This window comes from Mustela lutreola, chromosome 1, assembly GCF_030435805.1.
Source record: "Mustela lutreola isolate mMusLut2 chromosome 1, mMusLut2.pri, whole genome shotgun sequence".
NCBI lineage: Eukaryota > Metazoa > Chordata > Mammalia > Carnivora > Mustelidae > Mustela > Mustela lutreola.
Window position 1 is genome coordinate 71,634,822 of NC_081290.1, and position 21,372 is coordinate 71,656,193.

The 21,372-nt window shown below is 40.8% G+C and overlaps 1 protein-coding gene and 1 long non-coding RNA gene across 3 annotated transcripts in view; one reads left to right on the top strand and one right to left on the bottom strand.

Annotated features, from left to right (window-relative positions):
- SCOC (short coiled-coil protein) overlaps positions 1 to 14,558 on the bottom strand; it is a 36,015-nt gene extending 21,457 nt beyond the window's left edge. Inside the window, exon 1 of the mRNA XM_059168372.1 lies at positions 14,411 to 14,558. Within this exon, the coding sequence (XP_059024355.1) occupies positions 14,411 to 14,480 (70 nt within the window). The 5' untranslated portion in view covers positions 14,481 to 14,558. The remainder of the gene's footprint in view (positions 1 to 14,410) is intronic.
- LOC131827563 (uncharacterized) overlaps positions 1 to 21,372 on the top strand; it is a 56,295-nt gene that overhangs the window by 12,559 nt on the left and 22,364 nt on the right. Inside the window, exon 3 of one of the 2 annotated variants that reach the window (XR_009352053.1) lies at positions 14,389 to 14,520. The exons of the other annotated variant lie outside the window; for it this stretch is intronic. This is a non-coding gene — a long non-coding RNA (uncharacterized LOC131827563). Of the gene's footprint in view, positions 1 to 14,388; positions 14,521 to 21,372 lie in introns of those variants that run through there. 2 annotated transcript variants of the gene reach the window in all.

Sequence of the window (21,372 nt, forward strand, 5' to 3'; positions counted from 1 at the left end):
TTAAAAAAAAAATTGTGGAGGGAATGAAAAAAAGGGGAAAAAGAGAAGGTATGTAGTATGTGGTACAATGAATTAAAGATACTACTATGGGGGCACCTGGGTGGCTCAGTTGGTTAGGCGTCTGCCTTCTGCTCAAGTCATGATCTGGTATCCCAGGATTGAGTCCCGAGTCTCATTCAGGCTCCCTGCTCAGTGGGAGTCTGTTTCTCCCTCAGAAACTCCCACCCACTTGTGCTCTCACACAACCTCTCTCTCTCGAATAAATTAAAAAATATTTTTAAAAAAAGAGATGCTACTATGAATTGATTTTTCTTAGTGTTGAAAATGAGACCAAATGTGCTGAAGTGTTTTCTTAAAACAAGCGTAGGAGGAAGATTATGAAAAGTAGTATAACGAAATGACAAAGACAGCTGGCTCTGCCCTGTATCACTCTGACATTTTGTAAAGGCGTTCTATCTGATACATGGAAGTGAAGGTCGTAATCCTAACCTAAATCCTGAATTTGAGACCCATATGAAATACCAGTGTTTGGTTTATAAACATCCCAACTCCAGAGAGAAGTAAAGGTTCCCTTAAAGAAAGTACGGCTAACACCTTTGGGGATCCCAGGCACAGGATGATAGGAACAAGTGCTGTCTACATCCGGTGGCCATTCTCTTCAGGAGGAGCGCAGCTTGTGGCTCAGACCCGATGTGCCAAAGTTATAGCCTGAACTGAGTGCCTCGTACATCGTAGACTCTATGGAATATTTGTCAAATGGATGAATAACTTAAGAGTATTCAGTTTTTCCTTGCTGGTCATCCTTCCCTATCTCTCTTTTCACATGCTAAGAATTATAACCCAGTCAATAAAATTAGGACATCATGAGTCTATTCTGATAAATAAATACATACATACATAGTTTGATGTGAAAATATTTTGTCTCAAAATTATAGAGAAGAAATAAAGTGAATATGAGTGAGAATTTTAATAGCTCAAGGCCGTAGGAATAGAATCTATAGACACTTAATTAAAACGCTGTGTATGAAAGATTTCAAAACACTATGTAACTCTTCCTCTTCTCTTTCTCTAAGGATATAGACAATTATAACCCATGCAGTAAATTAGGAAACCATGAGTTTACTTTGGTGTAGAAAGATATATAAAGAGATAGAGATGTGAAATGGAATATTTTCATTGTCTCAAAATATCTCACTCCAAAATACTGGCTGATCGCTAAAAGAGAAAGGAGTAAGATACCACAGTAACCAAAGGATCCAAGTCAATCTCACTAGGAAAAGGGCAAATAGAAATTATGTACCACCTGATAGGATGCAGGGAGAAGGACACAGCATCGCCTCTGTGATATCCTTGCCAGACTTACTGATCTTGGGGAATATTTTATAAAATTACCACCCTGTAATCCTTAAAGGTGCCACGGACAGGAGAGTCAAGTAGAGGTTGAGAAATTGTTCCAGATCAAAGGAGACCAAAGCAACATGCTGCCCAAACGCGATTCATGATTCTATTAGGCGATGCTGTCAAGGCAACTGGGGACATGAATGCTCTTGGCAGATGGGCCGATAGGAAGGTACAAGCATCATTCTCCTGGTTTTGTTGTCTGTGTGGTGATTATGGAGGAGGAAGTTCTGGTATGTAGGAAATATACACTGAGCCATCCAGAGATGGCAGAGCAGTGGGCTGGCAACTTGCTCTCAAATAATCCAGGAAAAAAGAATCCTTTTTAAGGTACTTGCAAATTTTCTCGAGTTGAGATTGTTTCCAAGTAAAAAAAAGCAAGATATGACTGTGCTGAAGGGTGCACTTATAATTTCTGTCTCATCTGCCCTGCTCTTCTGTGCCTGCATGTGTCCGTCTGTCCTAAACTGAAGTTTGCCCCATTCTGTATGCTCTCTGTCTAAGACAACTTTCTGTGCGCATCACTAAAAATGCAGAAGGCGGTTAGTGACGTTTTGATGGATGTCCCTAATCCTAGCCTTGGTAATTCCACAGGCCTCTCAAGATCAGCACTCATGTTAGGATTAATATCTTACTTGCATAGAGTAGGAAAACTCTTCATGTTTATCTTATTTTTAAAGAAGAAATTATTGCATAAGTATAACATGGAAATGTAATAACGTACAATCCCTTCACACTAATAAATACATTTTTCCGAGTTCTCGTCCCCTCCTAGTCCATATATATAAATTACCTTCACGTGGCTGTAATCACAACATAGATACAATTTTATATTCTACCTTTCTTGTCTCAACATATTCCAATATTGTCAGAGAGCCTCTGGGGCGCTTCTTGCCCTCTGATTCTATGATTACATTTTTGAAACACTGACCTCACAATATAACTTGGGGACCACATTTCATTATTCAATAGCTGCAGCATGGGCACCTTATTGCTTCTACTTGGTCGGTATAAGGTGGTTATACTTTCTATCTAGTAACTTCCATTCAGATGCATTGTCATTTCACAAAGGCTTTGAAGTCCCTGAGACCTGGGCTGGAAGCCCAGCTCTGCTTTGAACAAGTCACTAACCCTTTTTGAGCCCGTTTTTACAATTTGAAAAGTAGGAATAATATCAATCACATGGTATTTTTGAGGATTAAATAATATGATGAATGTGGAGTTCTTGGCACAGTGCCTGGTATGGATTCAGTTCTCAGTAAATATTTGTTATCATCATTTATCTAGGAGATACATGACTAGTGAGTAAAAGGTGGGCTTACTCCAAGTACTTTAATTTCGTGACTCTCAGGTATGAGAAATGGTCAGTTATTTTTCAGATGGTATCACGCATCCAAAGAGTTAACTAAGATTTATAAAGAAAGCAACTGATTTTCTAAGCATCACCAGAACTGAGAACCTGTGGGAAACCTAGAGTAATAGCTTAATCCTCTTTCTCGAACACCTGCTTTGGTCTTTAAAAAACAAAACAAAACTCTTAAAAGATGTAATTGTTGGAACATGACAGAAATACTACACATATAGTTTGCTTTTTTTTAAAGATTCATTTGATTGATAGAAATTATAAGTAGTCAGAGAGGCAGGCAGGGGGAGAGGAGGAAGCAGGCTCCCCCCTGAGCAGAGAGCCCAATGGACCCTGAGATCATGACCTGAGGGGAAAGCAGAGGCTTTAACCCACTGAGCCACCCAGGCGCCCCCACAGTTTGCTTTTAAAAAGTGATCAGTTGGCTATGAATTTGCCTAATTCCTTCACAGTCAGATGACTGCATACTACTGGAAGAGGATGATGTCCCAACTCACAAAATGGGCCAATAAAGGAGCCACTGTTTGTGTTAATACACGTTCTGTAAAAAACAAAAACAAAACAAAAAAAACTTCTTGGAGAAATTCCTTGAAATACAGGCTCTCCCTGGACAATTGTATGCTTTGGGATCACAGTATGTAACAGAGAGACTTTGGCTGAGAAATTTGGCATATTAAGGGGCCAATCGCCACTGTTAACTGTGACTGAATCTCTCAAAATATACATCAATTATACTTTATTTACAGAAATTCGGGTTTTTTCCACCATTTTAAAACAGAAAGAACAGGATCCCTCTGTGTGAGTTGAGGAGCACTATAATAGTACAAAGCCCAAGCTGTCTAAAATTCTAAAATAAAAAAGGATAAGAAACATGGTTGAAAAAAATCTTCTAAATATTTTTATAAGAGAAGCTTTCTGAAGGGTTATCACGACCTTAGAAAAACCCACTAACCTTGCCATGAAGAAGAAAAATGAAAGCAAAATTTCACATGGACGAACAGATTATAGTAGTCTTTTGTCCACTGGGTAAAGGTAGTAAAGATTCTCAGGAGGGATAAAAAAAGGAAGAGTGTGTTTTAAAATGCAAGCTTTTTCAAACAGCTCTTGCTAACATCATGCTACCAGACAAGAGAGAACCACGCATGTGCATAGCCAAGTGCTCTGAGCCAAAGTCATTAAGCTGACAATGAGTTGTGTGTGTGGAGAAACAAGGGAACAATGATTAAATGGGGAAGAAAGCCAGTGAGGGCTGAAAAGAAGCGGCTGTTGGCCGCGTGCAACCCGGGAAGGCTGGTGGGGGAAAGACCCAGGTCACTGGAACAGAAAGAAAACTGTTCTCCCGAACCATACATGTGGGCTGCCACCGAGTCCCTTCCGTTTCCAAAGTCAAGGATTGAAAATGAATGCTAATGTCTATCCATGCAAGCAAAACATGTCTTTCTGGAACAGTTTTCACAGTAACTGGTTCTATGATTGATATACATATTATTTCTAGCAGGGTCGCCTATAGCTTTTGGATCATTGAAAATCCTTACTCTGAGGGAGAGGATTTCGACGGAAGCTGGTTCATCTGGTTTGTCCTATTCTTCTAGAGTTATCCTCTCTCTATATACACTTCACATTCTCTTTGGAGGCTCAAAGAGAGCCTTGAAAGGGTTGCTTGAGGGAACTCCAAGGGTCTTTAAGGAAACCAGGCTCTGACCCTAAAATTCTGAACAAGTCAGGCAGACAGGAGACCTGTGAGAAGTGTGTCCAAAGCTGATCCAATCCCACTGGAGCCTTGATGAAAAGAAGGTCCCAATGTTGGAAAATAACGAACTCACTCACTACTCCACAGGAAAATGACCAGGGAGAAGTCAGCATCTCACTGGGTCATGAGATCAGGTAAATAAAATTCACTCCTGACGTTTTTAGATCACCTGTGGATTTGTCTTTAGAAAAAAAAAAAATTAGCACAGTTATGAAGGATTTTGTATAAACATAAAAGATTCTTGCTCCCTTTTTTTGTTGTTAATCTAATGAAGAATAAAAAAAACATTGCTGATACAAGGCAGCTGATGGATGGTTTTGTCTTTTAAAGGAAGAGTCAAAATATTAATACTTCTCCTTTGATGGGAAAATGAGAGAACACTCTAGATTCCTGAAAACATTTAGATATTGCCCTGACACCCTCTTTCTTAAGCTTGTTTATTAGAACTCGTTTTTGCATTATGCTAGCTAATTTATTTCTGTTAAGTGGATTTCCTCTGATTGAAGATTTTTTTGCAGACAGGGCATTTACAATTTCTAGCAATACATCAGTGACCCCAGAGCCGTGCCACTCTCAGAAGCTACTGAAAAGCAGAGTTAATCTCCTTTTTCTCATTGAATCTTTTGCGCTAAGTCCCTAAGGCATTTTGCTGGGCCAGGGGACGTATTCCTAATGCCACCATCCATATTATCGTCAGCTTACAGGAACAGATATCCCACTCAACTCACGTCATTAACTATACTTACACGGATCCCACATGCCAATTAAGATTTGCTGAAACTTTTCTGCCGTTGCTGGTGCAGTGAATACCCTTGCTCAGTTCTCTTACGAAACCATTTCTAGCATGCTAGAGATGAGCTTCCTTTGACGTCCCTAAGGATGTCTGACTCTCTTTTAAATTAATATTCATGGCCAAACTTATCAGAGAGGGTACACAGAGATGACGCAGGGAAAGCTTCACTTTTCCTGACCAGCACCTACGCAGACACTTGCCTCGTCCTCATGTACTTATTAACGATTTCTCCCCTCCTGGACTCTTCATCCACACACTATCCTCCCAAGAGGGTCCAGCGTAACTGGCAAAGCCATTACCAGCCGCGCAGCCGGACGCTGCAAACACTGGCTCCATTCACCATCAGAAAAGAAAGGCCGGCTCCCTTTTCAGGGACAGAACTCCTGCTATGGCTCAGTGTGTCTCCCAGCTGGAGAGCCACAAGTCTGTTTCCTTCTTTAGCTGTATTATAATGGAGGCTGAGATGAAAAGGAATACAGGCCCTTGATACCTTTTACTTGGAGTGCTAACTAATGCAGGGCCTCGTGTCTGATCTTCTGCTTGGCTGAGGGGATGGCAGATGGCCTTCTGAAAGCTTTTCAAACCCAGGCTGCTTTCAGCCGGGCATGAGGGGGGTATTGTTACATTTTCCGTATAGTGGTAGGAAGCGGCACGGAATAAAAGCCCACAACAATCGTGCCACTTCTCTGGGAGGCTTATTACAACCTTACAATGAGGGCTAATTGGCCGATGCCAAAAGCAGACGCAAAAGCAGCTTTGAATATTATTCAGGAGAGGTTTTGGAGAGCGGAGTCAGGAAGGAGGCTGAGACATAAAGAAGAAGAGTGACGGGAAGAATAGTAGCAGGGAGGGTGTAGGGCCAGGACGAAGAGGAAATGGAGGAGCTGTATTATTTTTATCAGAGAAAAAAAAAACCCATGCTCTTGTTTCCAGTTCATTCCCATCCACCACCTCCTCCTCCTCCCGTAAGCCTCCTTATCAGGAGGATGTCCACGGGCAGTACTGGCTCACAGAGCAGCGGCCAGAGGATGCTGCCGTTACCATGACAACTGATGTGGCCCAATCTTGGAGCCTTTAAAGAAACTTTTGTGTGAGCTCCTTGAAGTGGGCAGAGGAGGAACTAAAGTGTACTGAACACTCACTGGGTGCCAGGCGAGTTCAAGAAGCTTCTTTTTGTATTTCATTTAATCTTCAAAACAATCCTGAGACCTATTCTTACGATCCCTTGGAATGGGGGAAACTGAGGCTCAGGGATGTCCAGCAACTTGCCTAAGCTCTAACAGATCCAAATCCAGGCATTCCTGATTCCAAAGTTCAAGTCCTTCCCACTGTACCACCCTGAGCCAATTCTTCCAACAGCCAGGTCCTATCTACTCCCTGACTTGGGATATAGTAGGTGCTCAGTAAGTGTTTTCTGAAAACAGCACTAAACTGATCCATGAAGGAAAATAGGAAATAAACCCTATACAGTATAAATAACTTAGGAGAGCTGACCCTGGGAGATGGTTTTCAGCTAGGGACGGTCTAACGGGCCCTCACCCCAGTACACACATACACTCAGTAGGAATTCTTTGGCAAAAACTGATGTGGGAAACAAAAGCAGAAGAAAAATTATTAAATTTCCTTACTACCTACAGCCCACTGACAAGTCCTCAAAACAGGCAGAGTGACATTCCTCTAGGGACTCAACTGCTTTGATGTTGCTGCTTTCCTAAGGGCAAAAGGCAATCCTAGCCCGACTCCCTCCCCACCCCCCAATTCTTTTCTATGTTAAACATATAAAAATTCCTTTAGAAATTTTCTTTATCTCTAAACCCCCCAAGATACATGTTTGCAATCACCACCCCTCCCCGCCCCAGCAAGCATAGGGCCAACCAATATACATCTGAAGGGTCTCATGACTAAGATTTTATTAGAAGGTAATAAATGACCTTTTCCCAACAATAGCTAGCCCCCTCAAGGTCCTGGGAACCTTGCTTCCAAAATCCCTTAGAGACTTACTTTTATCCCTAACCCCCTCGCACTTGAAAGTATGCAGTGGGCCACTCCTCATGACCCCAGTGCATCTGGGTCTGCCCATGGGTCCTGTCCCCGTGCTTTAATAAAACCACCTTTTTGCACCAAAGAGGTCTCAAGAATTCTTTCTTGGTCATTACCTCAAACCCTAACATCTTTCCTACATGAAAAACGTATTGTCTATTTTGTGCCAGACACTGTGCCAGGTTCTGGAAGCACAGACATTTCAAAACCCAGACTTTGTCTCCTAGCAGTTCACCATTTCTCGGGGAGGACACATATACATCAAGTACAAGATGCTGTGAAAAAATGTAAGTAGAGGTAAGCTTGCGGTTCTCAGGAAGGAGAAAGGAAACCTAACTCGGCCTGGGAAGGTCAAAGAAGACCTCCTAGAGGAAACAATGCCTCAGTGGGTTCTTAAAGGATGAGCAGGAATTAGCTAGCAAAAGAAGGGTGAGTGGTATTATTCCAGGCGAAAAGAACAGCATGAACAAACTACAGAGGCATGAAATAATATGTGCCTAGAACATGGTTTCCTACGGAGCCCAAGCCGTGTGGCGGGAAATGGCACTGAAGTGAAAGCTAGAGCCAAGTGGAGGGAAACTCTAAATCCCATGCTAAGAGTCTTGGACTTCATCCAGCAGGGGACGCAACACAGTGATTGTTCTCTGCAGGGAGAGGGAATGATATGGTCAGGGTGGAGGATTGATTTGAAGGGATGAGAAGTGAAATAGGAAGCACAGTTGGGAGGTTGATGCTGTGGTTTATGTGGGAGATAAAGAAGGCCTTGTTCGGGGAAGTGGTGGTAGGGATAGAGAAGGCCAGATTTAGCTGAGGAACAGTTTCAAGGTCAAGTGAACAGGCATCAGTGATGGATTGGATTGTGAGCGATGAGAATGGATTGATGACGTATAAATGTCTAGCTTAAGGAACTGGGCAGATGATGGGGCCGTTCATTAAAATTGTGAATCAGGAGTGTGAGCAGGTGTACGGTGGGGGTGGAGGGAAGATGAGTCCCTTTGACACACCTGGGACATTTCTAGCTGCCTAGCGAGCAGTTGGATTATGAATCAGAAACTTACAAGAGAGATCAAGGCAGGTGATGTAAAGATTTCAAGACCAGAAATCTGAAAATAGTTTTTTCTGCAGTCATATCTGTCTTGCAGAAGCGTTTTGTTTGGACCTCTGTGATAGCACTTCTAAAATAGAATTAGGTAAAAACCATGGGAAAATCAGGAAGTTGCATACACACACAAAAAAATCTTTATTTCTGGTATCTCTTGAAAATTCTGCTTATTTGCCTTTCTCTTCTTTCATGGCAACAGTCAGCTAGAAGTGAGAGTCGGCTCTGCGTTCTGAGCAGGGCCCAAGCTCTCCATGGAGCCTGAGTCTTCACCTGGCTGGACTCCTGGCCCTAAGGCTCAGCATTGGTTACCATTTTATCAGCATAATTGCTCTGTTGCCTTTCTTACAGTAGAGTTAAGAGCAAAGTAAACTTTTCTTCTTCCTTTATCTCAATCAAAAGTAGTATATGAAATCTAGTCCAAGAAGACTACATGTTTCAAGAAAAATGGTGGTAAGAAATGAAGAATATTCTTATATATTTGATATTCAGACAAAGCTTGCCTTTGAAAGAAAGTTATGACACTGTCGTGAAACAAATCTTATTTTCTTAGAGGATTTTACTTTTTTATTTGAGAGAGAGATTGTGAGAGAGAGAGATATCATGAGCAGTGGGAGGGGTAGAGGGAGAAGCAGGCTCCCCACTGAGCGGGGAGCCCATTGAGGAGCTCAAACCCAGGCCCTGGGATCAAGACCCGAGTCAAAGGCAGGCACTTAACCGACTGAGCCACCCAGGCACCCTGAAACAAATTTTAGAACGATATCTGCTATATTTAAAAGATGCATGATGGCTTTCCATTTGTTTGTATCCTTTATGTCTTTCATCAGTGTTTTATAACTGCAGTAGTTAAAATGTCCATTCTACCCAAAGCAATCTACAGATTCGGTGCAATCCGTATCAAAATTCTAAGGACATTTTAAAAAATAAAAACAGAAAAAATAATTCTACAATTCATATGAAACCACAGAAGACCCCAAATAGCCAAAACAATCTTGGGGAAAATTAAAAGAACAAAGCTAAAAGCATCATACTTCCTGATTTCAGTGTAATAAAAATGTATTACAAAGCTATAGTAATTAAAACAGTATGGGCGACACCTGGCTTAGTTAGTGAAGCATCTGCCTTCAGCTCGGGTCATAATTCCAGGGTCCTAGGATCAAGTCCCACATAGGACTCCTTGCTCAGTGGAGAGCCTGCTTCTCCCTCTGTCTGCTGCTCCCCCTGTTTGTGCTCTCTCTCTCTCTCTGACAAATAAAATAAAAACAGGAGAACAAAAACAACAAAACAGTATGGCACTGGCATAAAGACAGACATAAAAACCAGTGGAACAGAATAGAGAGCCCAGAAATAAAGCCATGTATATATGGTCTCCTGATCTTTAACGAGAGTGCCAACAATATGCAATGGAGAAAGGATAGTCTTTTCAACAAATGGTGTTGGGAAAACTGAACTTCCATGTGCAAAAGGATAAATTAGAACCTTACATTACACCATACACAAAAATCAACTCCAAATGGATTAAAGACTTAAAGGTAAGACTAGAAACTGTAAAACTTCCGAAGAAGATATAGGGGAAAAGCTTCATGATATTGGATGTGGCAGTAATTTTGTGGATATGGCACCAAAAGCACAGACAACAAAAGCAAAAACAGACAAATGAGACTACATCAAACTAAAAAGCTTCTGCATAGTCAACAATCAATAGAGTAAAAAGGCAACCTATAGAATGGTAGAAGATATTTGCAAATTACATATCTGATAAAGAATGAACTTCCAAAATATATAAGGAATTCCCCCAACTGAGTAACAAAACACACTAATAACCCAATTAAAAGTGGACAAAGGACTTGAATAGACATGTCATCAAAGAAGACATACAAATGGCCAAGAGGCATGTGAAAAGATGCTCAAAGTCACTAATCATCAGGGAAATGCAAATCAAAACCAAAAAGACACTCGTCTTTTTGTTATTTAAAAAAAACAAAAAGACGAGTGTTGGTGAGGATGTGAAGAAAGTGGTACCCTTTCACTCTTTTGGTGGAAATATAAAATTGTACAACTGCTGTGGAAAACAGTATGACGTTTCCTCAAAAAAGTTAAAAATAGGGGCACCTGTCTGGCTCAGTAAAGCAGGCATCTCTTGATCTCGGGGGTCCTAAGTCCGACCCCTCATTGGACATAGAGATTACTTTAAAAAAAAAAAAAAGTTAAGAAAAATATCGTGTGATCCAGCAATCATACTTCTGGATATTTATCCAAAACAATTGAAATCAGGATCTTGAAGAGATATTAGCACTTTCCTGTCCATTGCTGCATTATTCACAATAGTCAAGATGTGGGAACAGCCTAAATGTGCACCAGCAGATGAATGGATAAATAAAAAATATGTGTATATATGCATTGGAGTATCAGTCAGCCTTAAAAAGGAAAGAAATCCTGCAATGTGCCACAGCATGAATGAACCTTGTGGACATTATACCAAGTGAAATAAGCCAGTCACAGAAGGACAAATACTGTATGATTCCATTTATGTGAGGCATCTAAAATAGACTCCTAGAAGCAAAGTCTTATCACATTAAAATTAAAAAACTAAAAAAAGATACATAATGAAAAACCAAATAAACTGAAAAAAGAGTTGACATTTCAGTAGCTTTTTTTTTCTTTAAGAAATTGAATGACATAAATGATGCTATAACATGAGTCACTGCCTGACCTATCGTCGTTTGAATCTGCAGCCTCTTTTGTGGTGTCACTGGTACATAGCATAGGCGTGAGGATGAAACGAGGAGGCGTGGAAGAGATCATCCAGAGAGGGTGTCTTGAGAGAGAAGAAAAGTAGGCCAAGGGCAGGATCTTAGGGAAACACCCAAGGAAAGGGGTTCCCAAAGGAGCCTGAGAAAGATGAGAGAGGTTGAGGGAAAACCCGGGAAGTGTGATAGCATCAAATCCAGTGGAGCAGAAACATAGGAAGGAAGGGAGGGAGAGAGATCAACATGATCAAATGTCTTTGTTCTGCATTGTGCGTCTCCAGACCAGAAGGGAGGCCAGCCCAGCTACTAGAGCTTAGTCCAGAGGTTCCCAGACTACCTTGGTTCACAATGTCCTTGAGTCGAAGTCGTTTTTTCACAGTACTCCAAGGCCAAGAGCAATACTAAACAATTGCACGTATTAAGTATTTAGGTCCAAACATGTTAAGTATTTATGTCCTTAAAACTTAGTAGCCATTTGAAAAAATACTACACCTAAAAGAAATTTTAACTTCTCTTTTTATTTCATTCTTAAACAAAATGACTGACTTATGGGATGTGTGCCCCTGTTGGGCACTGTACAACTTCTCCAACCTTCTCCAACTGGTACCCTCATTAACGGATCTACATCGATTTTTATACAGAACTTGCTTTTTATGATAGCAACTACAGGAAACCCAGCAGGAAAGAGATGTCACTGAGAGAAATGTAGCTCTATCTCCTCGGACATTGTGAACAGTCTCTAGCTAGCTGTTCTCACAATGTCTGAAAGAGGTTGAGATGCCCCATAGAGACCCCTAGGTTTGCTGCAGTGCCTGAGGCACCTTGGCACAGAGTTTGGGAACTGTGGGGTTAGACAATATGAGCTGGTTTAGAGTCATATCATTTAAAACTGTGCTTCTGTGGAGACATTTGGTCTGAAATCCATACAGCTCACCTACAAATGAATTTATGGATATAACTGGTTTCTGACTTGAATAATTGCTGCCACTGCTAGTTTTCTTAGCTTTACACTAACTTGGGAAGTAGGATTGCCTAAATAAATCCAAAGTTTAATGCCTTCAGTGCTCTCCCCAAACAAACCTTTCCCCAGAGTTAGCAAATATATTCTCCTTTCTCTTGCCTTCCTCTGATTAGAAAAGAAACAGGATCAAGTGTCAGGGAGGGGTAAAAGGAGACAGTGGCTGGGGCTAGCGCAGCCGTGGTGGGACTCTGCTCGAGAGTGCTTGAGGCCTGTGTGCTCAAAGACTGTGCATGAGACCGTCCACTACCTAACAGCTCCAAATACCACAGGTGGCTAGCCAGTATGGACTTTGGGCAGGTCACTTCACCTTTCTGGACCTCCACTCTTGATGTGTGTGTGTGTCTGTGCCTATATATGACATGTAGCAATACAAATATTATATATTAAAAGAAAAGTGAGAAATTGGACTAACAGTATCACATCAAATTGACCAAGTTATCTCCAAAAGCCAAAAAAAACATGGGCTTCGGTGCATTTCTGTCACAAGTAGATGAACAGTTTCCATTTGCCATCTTGAATTAGTGAAACAGCATCAGTTAGTTCCAGTCCCTCAGCCCACTGCTGGCTACCGTGCTGGACCATCCCATTCCTTATGGCCCTTTGCTGGCCAACATTCTTCCTCCTCTAACCAAGGAGGAGGAGGAGGTCCCGGGTGGGAGCAAGGAGACGCCTCAGCCGCCACCACTCTCACGACCAGCCTGAGAGTTCTGCTCACCCAGCCCCAGCGTACTCAGTGTTCACACCCACTGGCTCAGGCTCGGTGAGCAGGCCACGGAGTCTCTCCCAAAACCACTGTCAGCAGGGGACGGGACACCTGAATTCAACCCCACCCCCGCCCTCGTCCGCTTTTGTGTGGCACTGCCAGTGTGGGAGAGGCCCAAGATGAGACCTGAGAAGTAGGTCTGAGGCGGTGCCAAGGGTTGGAGGAGAGAGAGAGAGCGGTTTCATCGAGTGTCGTTTCCCAGCCCCAGCCCACGCTACCATCCAGAAAGAATCCTGGAGCGGGGGTGGGGGGGGGGGTAGGATTTGAGAGCAAGCTCTCTAGAGGAATCGCACCCGCCCACAGCCTCCGCGGCTCCTCACTCATGGTACCATCTAGAAGCTAAGAAACAGGTTTCCCATGGTCTTTGTTTCCTTCACTGCCTTCTGCAGGCCTGTCATTGGCTCAAACACCCTGGTGGGAGCAAGTTCGGGCCAGCGGTGTCCCATTTCTTCAACAGCCCCTGTACCTTGTACCTTTCCTCTCCTCATAAAGGCTGAAAAGGCTCCTCTTTGATTTCCAAAGCCCCCAGCATGTTGATGCGGTGCCAGGAGGGGAAGCTCTGGCTGGCTGGCTGGCTGGCTGGCTGGCGGTTTGTGCTAATTGTCTGGCTGCACTTTAGAAAGAGGCTTTTTGAATCTGAGCATTTAGGGGGAAAGTGGAGAAGTGTGGCTGTATGAAAGAGCAATTGATGTTAAATATTCATGCTCTGCTCTCTGTTAATCAAAATCACTAACCCCCATTGCTTGGCTGCTGTCTTGCTGGCTTCTTGCAATGTTGGTGCTAAAGAAACTTGGATACAAAACAATGCCAACAACACGCACACACACACACATACCAAGATGTGGGTGCTTATGGGTCTGAAGTGTTTCCAGTTAAAATTGTGCAATTCAGCATTGTCTGTTTTCTCTGGGATGTTGAATGAGCCATTCCTATCCCTTCCATCAGCACTTTAGAACCACTACCCTCCCCTTTTTGCTTCCCTCGTGTTGAGTTCCCCAAACTTTGTCCTTGCTTAAAAGCAAGGCGTTTTCCAGAATAATTCATATTCTAGTTCGTTTTTCAGACATGATAACATTTATTTTCCAAAACAGAGAAGAAATGGACTATAATTGAGCAAAATATGGTAATAATATCACGGGTTGTTTCAGTAACAACTTTTCGGTGAAGGAAATAAACATTTTGTGTTTTTATTTGTTGATTTGTTTTAAAAGAAGATGTGATACAACCATGGAAACTTGCCAAATAATCACTTAATTTAAAAGGAAAAGAAAAATAGCTCCTAAATAAAACTTTGGGTTTTGTTTTTGTAACTGTAGTTTGTCAAGTTTTCTGTAATGGGTAGTTTTACCATTACAGTAAAAATAAGTTGTATTTGCTAAAAGCTGAACAATTGCTAAACTTCATGTTTCAGAATTCATCAAGTTCCTCCTTACCTGTGTCATCTGTGAGAGAAATGTTGGTGAAGGTGCTGTCCTCCTTCTCATCTTTGCTGGACCCGTCCATCTTGTTTACTTGCCGGCCTGTTAGTGAGAATAATGAGGGCAGGGAAAACGGCTGATCTCCCTTGTGATCACCCTTGTTGAATCATTAATAAATGAGCATTCACGCAGGTGGTATCTGATCCTTGCACAAGCCACCTTCTTCCTGCTTTCCACCTGAGAGGTTCTTACCTGAGTCTTGCTGTCCTAACCGGAAATAGTCAAAGACCCAAGTTAAAGTGTTATAAACCTTTACCTGAAGCTGTTGAGTTAGCATGACTGCTGTACCTGGCAAAAGGCCAAACCTTGCTTTCAGTCCAAGGACAGACTGCCAGAGCTGAATTGCCCAGGAACATTGCCCAAAAAAGCACTGCAATGATGTTGGAGGAAGAAATTAAATTGTATTTGCTTAGCATATTTTGGGGACCCCTGCAATAAACTTGTCAAGGATTTTGGTCGGTGATCTAGCAGCATGACTTGGTCACAGAGCCTCAGTTTCCTGTCCTATATGATGATAAATCTTTTGTAAGGATTAAAAGTGAATAGCATGCACTTGTTAAATGTCGGCCACAATAATGACCACAAATGATCAGACATATGCGAGGAAATAAAATTTGCTATGTAGTGAGCTCATGGGTCCCCTCTCCTATTACTGTGTCTATATCTGACCCTATGAAAGTTTATTAAAATGACAGATCTCCCTTCTCTATTTTGGAGGCGGGCACGGTAGCCTTGCTAGCCCTTAGGCCAAGGGCCCGTTGTTAGAGGAGGAAGCATTCTTTTACAACTATTTTCCTTGGTCTCCTCACCCATACTCAGATACATAGACAAACCCAGGAGTATTTTAGAATTTCATGTCATCACTTTTTCAGAGGAAAAGGAAATCAGCCAAGTTTGATGAAGAATCTTAAGCAGATATCAAAATTAAGTTACTACATAGTAAGTTCTGCCTTCAGTGCTTTGATACATAGGATTTTTTTTAAATCACCTGAGTTCATTGTTGCTCTATCAAGCAAAATGGTTGTAAGCTGTTACAAATCCTGCATGTTAAAAATTAAATTCACTAGGATAGAATTACCCCTAATTTTCTAATTACAGTCTATAAATATTGAGTGCCTATTCTATATAAGCTGGGGACTTTGGAGGTTCAAAGTAACAGATGGTTATTGCTGTTAATAAGCTTATAAAACAGCTCAAAGACAAGAGCTCTAGAGGTTTAGAGAAGGGAAAGAGTATGTCTGGCTAGCAGATCTTGAAAAACTTAGAGAAACTGACATTGAAAATGCACGATCAATGATAAGTGGGATCCAATAGGCAAAAATGGCCAGGTGGTGAGCACATTCTCAGTGAAGGGTATGGAAAAAGGCTCAGAGATGGCAAAGTAGTAGGCACATACAGGAACCAAGAGCGGAAGACATTATGTAGCTAAGAAGTAGGTAAAGCAGAGTAGAGAGGTTAACGCCGTATCTAAGAGAGCTTTGAATGCCAATTGTGTTAGTCTAAGTCCTCTAAGAACTGGACACTTATATGGGATTAAAAGGAGGAGAAGCTGGGAGAGCCATTAGGCCACAATACAAGACTAACCCAGCAAGGAGAAAGCAGGAGGGAAGGTCTAGCATATCTAGCTCAGTAGGTATCAGTAGCTTATCTAGCTACCAGCTCAGTAGGGAGCCTGCTTTTCCCTCTCCCTCTCTGCTGCTCCCCTGCTCATGCTCTCTCTCCCAAATAAATAAATAAAATCTTTAAAAAAAAGAATTTAGAAACCAGAAGACACATTTGGGTTTTATTTTTATTACTCATGGCCAATTGTACTTTTTGCTAGAATTAGCCTAGGTGCTTGATTCTTTGCCTCCTTTCCGATTACCTTAAAAAGGTCATTTATTATGAAGTATTTATCCTAACGGACAGGGGAATGAACAGAGATAAAACATAACTCAGTCAGCATCGCTGCTATCTCCATAGTCTTTGGGGGATAGTTATGATGGAGATGTTCACTTTTAACTGGAGTAGAGAATTATCTGTAGGTTGAAATTATCCATATTGACTATTTTCCGCTATGTTTTCTCCTAATAGTTTTATTGTTTTAGCCCCATTTTAAGTCACTGAACTATTTTGAGTATAATGTTTTTTTTTTTTTTTAAGGTTTTATTTATTTATTTGACAGACAGAGATCACAAGTAGGTAGAGAGGCAGGAAGAGAGAGGGGGGAGGCAGGCTCCCTGCTGAGCAGAGAGCCCAATGAGGGGCTTGATACCAGGATCCTGGGATCATGACCCAAGCCGAAGGCAGAGGCTTAACCCACTGAGCCACCCAGGCGCCCCAAGTATAATGTTTGTATGTGGAGCAAGATAGGGGTGCAGCTTCACTTCTTCATATATGGATATTCCGTTGTCCCAACACCATTTGTTGAAGAGAACATTTTTCCCTCCTTGGATGGTCTTGGCATCCTTGTCAAAAATCAATTGGTCTTAGACATTTGGGTTTAGTGTTGGAATCTCTGTTCTATTCCATTGGTTTATATGTCTGTCCTTACGTCAGTACCACACTGCTTTGATCATGATAACTTTGTGGTAAGTTTTTGAAATCAGGAAGTAGGAGTACTCCAACTTTGTTTTTAAATAATGTTTGACTAATTGGGGTCCCTCGAAGTTCCATATGAATTTGAGGACGGACATGGATCTGTCAATGGACTCCTAGACTTAACACCAAAAACATAAGAAGCAAATTAAAAATAACCTGGACATCCTAAAAATTTAAAAAGTGTAGATATCAAAGGATATTATCAAGAATGTGGAAAGATGTGGAAAGAATGTGGAAATTCTACAGAATGGGATAAAATAGGGTGCCTGGGTGGCTCAGTTGGTTAAGTGTCTACCTTTGGCTTAGGTAATGATCCCAGGGTCCTGGGATCAAGTCCTGCATCAGGCTCCCTGCTCAGTGGGGAGCCTGCTTCTCCCTCTGCCTACCTCTCTCTCTCTATCTCTCTGACAAATAAATAAAATAAAAAAAAAAGAATGGGATAAAATATTTGCAAATCCCATACTTGAGAAGACTTCAACTTCCAGAATATATAAGAACTCTTACCATTCAACAACAAAAGGACAACGTAATTTTTTAAAAGGGCGAAGAACATGAAAAGATATGTCCTCAAAGAAGATATACGAATGGCAAATAAACTCATGAAAGTATATTAAATATTATTGGTCATTAAGAAAATGCAAATCAAAACCACAACGAGATACCAACTCACCTACTAGGATAACATTCATAAAAACAATAAAAAAAAAATTGGGGCACCTGGGTGGCTCAGCTCCAGGTCATGATCCTGGAGTTCTGGAATCGAGCCCCACATCAGGCTCCCTGCTCAGCAGGGAGTCTGCTTCTCTCGCTGACCTCTCCTCTCATTCTCTCTTTCTCTCTCTCTCTCTCAAATAAATAAATAAATAAATAAAATCTTTAAAAAAAAAAAAACAAAAATGGAACATTAAGGCAATGATATGGAGAAATAAGACCTTGATCCATTGTTGGAGGGGATGCACAATGATGCAGCCACTGTAGAAGGCATTTTGGTAGGTCCTCAAAATATTAAACATAGAGTTATCATATGACCAGAGATTCCACTCCTAGGATATATATCCAAAAATAATGGAAATATATGTCCATATAGAAAGTTGTATATGAATGTTTATAGTAGCATTATTCATAGAAGCCAAAAGGTGGAAACAGCCTGAATGTCCATCGGGATGAATGAATAAACATATTGTGATATACAAATATGATGAGATATTGTCAATCAAAAAGCAGGACCACAGTGCTGATACGTGCTACAACTTAAATGAATCTTGAAAACATGTTAAGTAAAAGAAGCTAGACACAAAGAGTAACATATTGCATGATCCCTTTTATATGATATATCTAGAATAAGAAAGTCCATAGAAGCAGAAAACAGGATGGGAGAAGGAGAGGATGTAGATTATTTAATGAGTGTGGGGTATTTTTCTAGGAAGATGAAAAATTTGAAACTAGGGAGAGGTGGTGATTGAACTACATTGGGAATATACTAAACGCTACTGAGTTGTATGATTTATAATGGTTAATTGCTTATTATATGGATTTTACCTCAATTTAAAGAAAAAGATTAAGAAAACTCAATTAGGAAAAAAATTATCCATGGTTTGTCTGTTTCTCTATAATGTGAATGAGAGAATTGGGTTACATGCCCCAAATCATACTTTACAATTTCAAATTCAACATATGACTAGTCTACAATCTACCATAGAATTAATAAGACTAGAATAAACTTTGTATCCTTATGTACCACATCTCATAGAATTACTAAGGCTAGAAAAGTGAAGGACACAACTCTTTATTATAATACAGTCTACCTAAAACAGGATTCAAAAGGTAAACACTAAAGTGAATATGGATATATAACAAATCATCTTCTCTCACTTTTTAAGTGGGGAGTGTGAGATACAAATGCATGCGTCTATGCACATCAGTGGGTGTTGGGGTAACAGAGTTAGGAAAGCATAAGATGGGGGCACCTGTGGCTCACTGGGTTAAGTCTCTGCCTTCAGCTCAGGTCATGATCTCAGGGTCCTGGGATCCAGCCCTGCATAGGGCTCTCTGCTCAGCGGGGAGCCTGCTTCCCCTCCCCTGCCCCCGCCTGCCTCTCTGCCTACTTGAGATCTCTGCCTGTTTAATAAATAAATAATTAACTAACAACAACAAAAAAAGAAAGCATAAGATAAAGAGAATTCATAAACTAATCAGGATTCTCACTGCCTTTGTCATGATCTCAAAATATCAATATCAATAATGAAACACATTGGAAGCTGGTATTTACTATTGGCTTTCTCAGAGCTTTTTAAAAGCAATAACCCGGGGAACAGCTCTAAGGGTCCTGAGTACCAATTATGCCATCTGAAGTGTATGTAATCAGATTCCTGGAGAGAAAGTGGCATCTTTAAAGAAGGTGCTAAGCATTCTTCTGCTGTATAAAAGGTTCTTTTTCTTTACTAGTAATTTCACATGAGACTATTTGGATATTTTTGACAAATTAGTGCAAATTGGATTAATTCAGCCCATTAGCTACAAAGAGGGATGTGATGGCAGAGCTTTATTTTCATTATATATAGCTGATAATAATAGCTAGTATTTATTGAGTGATTACACTCAGTGATAGTCTAAATGTTTTACCAGTAACCATCGCATTATTCCTCACAACAACCTTACAAAGAAGCAGAAACATGAACAAGATTGTTCGCCCAAGACCCTCAGTCAGAAAGTAGCAGAGCTGGGATTCATACCCAGGCAGTACAGGTCTAAACCCCACGCTCCAACCACCCTGGTGCATGGCATCCAAATTACATCAGTATTAAAATATCCTATCTGATTCATATTGCATTTTTTACCTCTACTTGTTCATTTCAAAGGTAAAGATCAAACACTAAAACATGTGAGAAAGGAAACATTAGGAGATTTTAGATTTGTATTCTTCTTTAGGCTGCTATAAACCCGGTTAGCTATTAGTGTGCCTTTTTTTTTTTTTTTAAGTAGAAACTGTTCCTTAATTATTCCCTGTTTTATTTTGTTTATTATTTTTATTTATGTTCAGTTAGCAACTGTATAGTACACCATTAGTAATTATGCTCTGTTTTAAATGAATTTATCTTTGGTTTTCACAAGTATATTTAAACAATATGTCATTTAGATCAGATATTCAATTTCAAATATATTTGAATATGCTAACAGTTCACATCAAGGAATTTTTATATAAATAATTAGTTTGGGCCATCGGGTGATAAATAGAAACAATGTTGACTTCACTCAGGGAGAATAAAAATGGCAGATTTCACTCCAATATTCATCAAACCTTATGTGGCTTCATTGTGCTTCAGGGGTAAATACTGTATCTCTTTAAATGCCTTTCAAGAAACCCAATCCTGCTTGGGCAACATGGGAAAATTTAAGGCAAATTTTAACACATTTTATTTTATATATTGTATGTAACTTTTAGTCAGTATATAAACTGCCTAGATGCATTCAACATTCATTCAACAAATATTTATGGAACACCTTTCATGTGCTAGCATTTTCCTAGGCACTGGGAGATACACCAATGAATGAAACAAAATGCTTTCTATCATAGAGCTTACATTCTTGGTGGGGAGACAGTGATCAAACACACACACACATAGACACATACAAATGTATATGCTGTGTGTATGTACAAACATGTATACCCAAAGACAAATCCGTACAACAGAGAGAGGTGTTAGGAAGCTCTAGGAAAGAAAATAATACAGGGTACAGGAGATGGAGAGTTAGGAGTGGGGTGTTATTTAGTATAGTGTGTCAGGGAAGACCTATCTGTTAAGATGACATTTAGTGTCTGTTAAGCAGACACTAAAGGACTTGAGGAAACAAGTGTAAGGAAATCTGAAGGAAGAGCATCCTTGAGAGACAGACCAGCAAGTACAGAGTCCTGGAGGTGGGAGCAGGTTTGACATGTTCAGAGAAAGTACACAAAGGACAGTGAGGCTTGAGCAATATCCAGAAATACAGCACGGGGCTGTCCATGTAGAGCTTTGAAATCAATGACGCAAGGTTCATTGACCATGTAGAGTCCTCAAGATTCTTGGGTTCCACTCTGTGAGGTGGACTTATTATGCCCTAAAGCAGACATGATCTCTCTTAGGTTCACTTAGAATCACTCTGATTGTGGTAAAGAATGTTGACTCTGGTTGGAGAGAGTGGGGAGGGGAGGAAGGGGAGAACCAGGGAAGTGAATTAGAAGCCAGTGCTATAATCCAGGCCAAGAGGTGGTGCTGATTTAGACCTGAGCGATAGCGGTGGACATGGTGATGAAGTCGTCCAGTTCTGGGCGTATTTCCCACTAGGAACCAATAGCA